Source organism: Quercus lobata, chromosome 4 (genome assembly GCF_001633185.2).
Source record: "Quercus lobata isolate SW786 chromosome 4, ValleyOak3.0 Primary Assembly, whole genome shotgun sequence".
NCBI classification, from domain to species: Eukaryota; Viridiplantae; Streptophyta; class Magnoliopsida; order Fagales; family Fagaceae; genus Quercus; species Quercus lobata.
In genome coordinates, this window is record NC_044907.1 from 53,154,407 (window position 1) to 53,160,227 (window position 5,821).

Below are 5,821 nucleotides of genomic sequence, written 5' to 3' on the forward strand. Positions count from 1 at the left end.
TGATGTTTTTGTTTTGATTTTTGTTTCTTGTGTTGTTTATATATTTTGATTCTATGTAATAATATTTGTTTGGATCTTAAGAAAATGTGAGAAACATGACAAAAATGGGTTTTCTAGAGCATTTTCAGCAAAACAACCAAACACTAGAAAATATTTTTCAAAACATTTTTTGGAATGCAACCAAACATTTGAAAATATTTTCCTTTCCCGAAAATAGTATTTCTAGAAAATATTTTACATGAACCAAACACAACCTAATATTTGCTACTTTGGAAGAAAGTGTACCATTTTTATAACTACAATATTTTAACAATAATGCAATTAAAAAATAGTTTGGGTAAACTCCATTCACATATTATGAGAATTGAGCTAATGACAACTAAGTTCAATTTTTTTTTCAAAACTTACAAATTTGGTCTTTAAAGCTAACTTAGACCTAAAAACGGTTAGGTCAATTAGTAATTTTTCTCAACTATTTTAGGGATTAAGTTGACTTTATAGACCAAATTAGTCAATTTTATAAAAGATCATGCTAACAAGTGCCTTTAAGGTAATAGTTAACAATCCATTTTAGGAAAGTTTTTAACACCACTTTTAAGGGAAACGAAAAAAATGTGTCAAAACATTAATTTTTTTTTCTTGAGTAATGCTACGTCCACAAATTATTTTACAACATTTTTACAAAATATTGATATAGCAAACTTTTTATTAGTTTTCATTTAACCCCACTATTAATATCTTTTTTTATTTATCAATAATTATTCACCACATCAGCAATTTATAAAATTTTTTGTAAAATAGTTTATATCTCTAGATTATTCTTTTTTCTTTTTCTATAAAAACTTATAAATTGTTAACCATTATTTAAAAGACAGCCGTCAGTATTTTCTTTTTAAAAAATCTTAGAGTTAATTGCCATTAGCTGCCGGAATTCACCCAAATAATTTTTTCCTTGCTGGTACCACACACGAACGAGTCTATTTGAAAACGGCACTTCAAAACAAAAAGTGGGGGAAAAAAAATATCCGGAGCAATATCCAAACGATACCTTAACTGAAATTCTAAAGCGTCCTTAACCACTGAAAAATTTCGTCCTCAATCTTCAGATTCTTGCTTTTACTTGCAGAATCTCTGTCTCTCTCTTTCTCTCTCTCAACCAAAGCTACAAAAAATGGTTACTTCGAATCTCATTAATAACCCATCCTCCACCTCCACTGCCACTTTCTCCAAATCCAACTATCAATACCCCATAAATGCTTCTTCACTTCTCAACAACAGAGCTCTACACCACCTATCTGCTCTTCCCACCAAAGTCTCCACCTTTTCCAAATTCCATGGCTACCCACTTGGCCTTTCTTCAACTCACACCTCTCAGGTCCATGATTCAAGCTCCAAGTTCAGCCATTTGAGCACAGTTTATGCGTTCCCACCTGGGTTCTCACCAAAACCCATATCCCATATCCCCAGAGCAGCAACAGATCCAGAAGCCAATCCTGAAGCTGAAAGTTCTGTTCCAGAACCCAACACCAAGTCCAAGTCCAAGTCCAATACCCTCCAGCTTGCAATTGTGTTTGGTTTTTGGTACTTCCAGAACATTGTCTTCAACATATACAACAAAAAAGTACTAAATATCTTCCCATTCCCATGGCTCCTTGCTTCTTTTCAGCTCTTTGTTGGGTCTATTTGGATGTTCATTCTCTGGTCTTTAAAGCTCCAACCTTGCCCAAAGATTTCAAAGCCATTCATCATTGCATTACTTGGACCTGCATTGTTCCACACCATAGGCCATATCTCAGCCTGTGTTTCATTCTCAAAGGTTGCTGTTTCTTTCACTCATGTCATCAAATCCTCGGAGCCAGTCTTCTCTGTTGTGTTCTCTTCCTTCCTTGGGGATACATACCCTTTACAGGTCTGGCTCTCAATTCTTCCTATTGTCCTTGGTTGCTCATTAGCTGCTGTTACTGAAGTGTCTTTCAATTTCCAAGGCTTGGGGGGTGCATTGATTAGCAATGTTGGCTTTGTATTGAGGAACATTTACTCAAAACGCAGTTTGCAAAGTTTCAAGGAGGTTAATGGGTTGAATTTGTATGGTTGGATAAGTATTATTTCATTGCTGTATCTATTTCCTGTGGCAATCTTTGTTGAAGGGTCTCAATGGATTCAAGGGTATCACAAAGCTATTCAAGCTGTAGGCAAACCATCCACATTGTATATTTGGATGTTGCTATCTGGGGTGTTTTACCATCTCTATAACCAATCGTCTTACCAAGCACTCGATGAGATTAGCCCTTTGACATTCTCTGTTGGAAATACAATGAAGAGGGTGGTGGTGATTATATCTACTATTTTGGTGTTTAGGAATCCGGTTAGACCTCTTAATGCACTTGGATCCGCCATTGCGATTTTCGGGACGTTTTTATATTCTCAGGCATCAGCTTCAAAGAAAAAGGGGAGTGAAAAGAAGGATTAAAAGGAATTCAGATGGTCTGCTCAAAGTTTCTGATTCTTTTTTGTCTTGACAACATTTGAGCTACTCTTCTAGTTTCTGTTGTCCAAGTTTCCAAGAACTATGAAATTTTAATAATGTCTCTAGTTTCTCTTCCATACTTCCTGTCTATGTTTCTATCATTATGGATATGTTACTTGAGTTGATCTTAGAATTGCTAAGTTGCCAATGATCATTGACAGGAGAGAATTGAAAAATAGAGTGAGAGATGTGCCTCATTCTTTAATGGACCCGATTGTAAGAGAGGCCTTCTTGTTTCTTAATGGCTAGTTAATCATGATTTGAGAACTCAATTGACACTTGGTAGTTAGAGTGAGAGATTTGGCTGCAATTTTTTTGTAAATCAAATCATAATAGGAATCTATATGAAATTTTAGTACCTTAAAGTCGAATTATTGCTTCTCCTTTCAGCTCAAGGCCTTATTCATCTGTTTCAGGTTTAATTTGACATCCTGGTGAGAAAAAATTTTCTTATGCTCTATGTCACGTTGTTTTTTACTTTCTGAGACCGTTGGTATTCTTAGGATTGGAAGATCTAATTATTTTTTCTTGTAGTTTTACTTTTATGTTGTTTAGTATTTTATCTTATTGGTTTCCCATTGCAAATTTGATTCCTTGTATTTCCAATACTGAGTGAGCATACCTATTTCTCCCACAATAGTTTCGTTTGGATACCGTGGCATAACTTTTAACTATTTGTAGGAGGGTATTGCATCAATTGATTGTAGCATATAATTACATTTCAAAAGTCTCTTTTCTATCTGTGTTTCACTCAGTTTGTTTCATTGTAAAATGTTTTCAACTTTTTATCATGTCAGTTTCATTGTAAAATTTGGTCAAATCTGAAAATATTTTATGTTGCTCATAAAATCCTTTGTAAAATATTGTAAAATGTTTTACCTTTACGTGACTCTTCCCCGTCTAGTCATTGGGTCACTAGTCTGATCATTGATGAACAGTTAGTTGTAAATATGAAACTTGACTGTTCACGGATGCTTAACAATTTTGGATTCCCATCCCCGGATGGAGCACTCTTTTTGGGTTTTGGTGGCTAAAATAGCAACCAGGAGTTTTCACACCGTCAATGGAGTTAATTTTATATTGCCAAAAGAAGTAAGCATGACACGGTATGTTAAACATGTTAGAAAAAAATAGTTTTTTTTTTAAAAAAAATAAAAATTTATTGGCAAGAAAAAGTTGAGACAAAAAGTAATGAACAAAAAATATTTTCAACAATTTCCAAATACATAAGGTATATGCCAATATGAATAGTGCATTTGGAATTTGGATTGCAATTCTTTCTCAAAATAAATAAATAAACTTAGGCAAAATTCAGCCATGTGATAGTACTTAGGGGCGGTCTAACATAATTTGGGACCTAAGGCTTGAGTCCGAGGACCATGCAAGGTCTTGGTTCTGTCCAAAACTTATGATCTTTTTATGTACTTGGTTTCCCCATAGGCTTGAGTCCGAGGATCATGCAAGGCTTTGGTTCTGTCCAAAACTTATGATCTTTTTTTGTACTTGGTTTCCCCATAGGCTTGAGTCCGAGGACCATGCAAGGCCTTGATTCTGTCCAAAACTTATGATCTTTTGATATGTACTTGTTTTATTTTTCGACCACGAGCCCCTACACCAGGGCGGGGAAAGTTGGCCTGAGGCTGGAAGCCCCTAGAGAAGCCCGCGCCCTTAGCACTGCGAGGCGTAGCCCCTAGCAGAAGCTTACGTCGGAGCAACAACTATATGTCGCCGGAGACGGAGGAGATCCCAGAAATTTCTGCTTGGCGCGTGAGTTGATTCCACCGCCACCTGCGCCAGCGCGCAAGCTTTCCCACAGACGACGCCAATTGTAAGGACACGATTCCTTTGCGGCCCACTAACATTTTTGGGCTCACACAATAAAGGTCCCTCACAATATGATTTGTAGAGAGTGGACTTGAAAAACTAGCCGCTGGTCAAGGGGCGATGCCCGGTCATGGCTTTAGAGGAATTCATGTAAAAAAAAGGAGTTGGGCTTTAACATTTAAGCCCTAAAGTGTCGCGCCCTATGGCATGGGTCTCCTCGAAGTTGATCCGAGGACCATTGAGGCTTTATCCCGGTTACCCAACGACGGACTTTCTTCAGTGAAGTCCGGAGTCGTTGAGAGTTTCTCCCCCATGTAGTCTCTCTCTTTTTGAGGTGGGATGGGCTCCTCCTCAGATTTACTTACTTTCTTATTTTATACTAGCTTGCATTCGTTGTCCTTCGTCCACGTGTAGGGTCAATCTTTACAAAAACTGACATTTGTCCCATCAGTCCAATCCCGGAATTGTTGGGGATGGTTTGATAAAGCTGCAGGGTACGGCTCCGTCAGGCGCTGGGTCTTATCTGGAAGGGTAGTAAGGATAACTTCACCAAGATATTTTGGATCTCCTTACAAATTCGTCCCTATACCAGTTTTGCCCCTGTATTCCGATGGGATTCTGGATCTGCCGAGGACTAAACTGTCCTCGGCTGCCTCCCAAAAACTGTTTTGGGCTCTGTATTGTAGAGCTTGGGCCATAGCTCTCCTCGGATTGGGCCTTCGGATCTTCCAGGAGCAACTGGGCTTGACCCTTAAATTATTGGGCCCCACACTACACATTACTTTTTGTAATTTTTTTTTTTATAAAAAAGATCTCAAAAATAGAAATGGTCTCTCAAATTTGTTTTCAGTACTTTGAAAATTATTCTTAAATGTGGGAGCCAAACACGTATAATATAAAAACTATTATTTGAAAACTAGCTTTAATTTCAATTTTTTGAAAAATGTTTCATATTGTTTTGAAAACAAAAACAAAAATCCTCCTATCAAATAGGTTCTAAGCATTTTTCTCTTGGTGGAAGGAATTTTGTTTTTATTTTGAAAACAATGTGAAAATAGTTTTTGAAAGATTGAATGTGAAAGTAGTTTTCAGATAATAATTTTTACATTATACTTTTTTTACTCTCATTTTTAAAACAACTTTCAAAATGCTGAAAAAAAAAATGATGTTTGGGAGGCTGTGGGGGCTTGGGCCAGGATGATTGGGAACGATCCATTTAACTAAGGCCCAAGGCCGGTCCAAGTAGCAAAGGCTGCCCCAGGAAACCGAAGGTGGCCCAACACTGTAGGGATAGGCCCAGCCCAACAACAAGTATTTAAGGATCTAAAGATTGTCATTTGGGGAATCTCATCGTGTTTAGGCCAGGCTAGGCCCAATATCGACTAACAAGCCCGTGGGAGACTGATGAGGAAATGGTTAAATTCAGGTTGGTCCCCGAGTACTGTTAGTGCCTTTGGGGAGTTCCTTGCT

The 5,821-nt window shown here is 37.4% G+C and overlaps 1 protein-coding gene across 1 annotated transcript; it reads left to right on the plus strand.

Annotated features, from left to right (window-relative positions):
- The first annotated feature begins 1,044 nt into the window (after nucleotides 1–1,044).
- LOC115987991 (xylulose 5-phosphate/phosphate translocator, chloroplastic) lies at nucleotides 1,045–2,898 on the plus strand. The gene has a single exon (XM_031111613.1). It carries the CDS (start codon nucleotides 1,172–1,174, stop codon nucleotides 2,468–2,470), a length of 1,299 nt encoding a protein of 432 aa, XP_030967473.1. The 5' UTR covers nucleotides 1,045–1,171; the 3' UTR covers nucleotides 2,471–2,898.
- The last annotated feature ends 2,923 nt before the right edge of the window (nucleotides 2,899–5,821 follow it).

Excerpts from the sequence above, each read along its gene's own strand:
- LOC115987991 (XM_031111613.1), top strand. The coding sequence starts at position 1,172 with ATGGTTACTTCGAATCTCATTAATAACCCATCCTCCACCTCCACTGCC.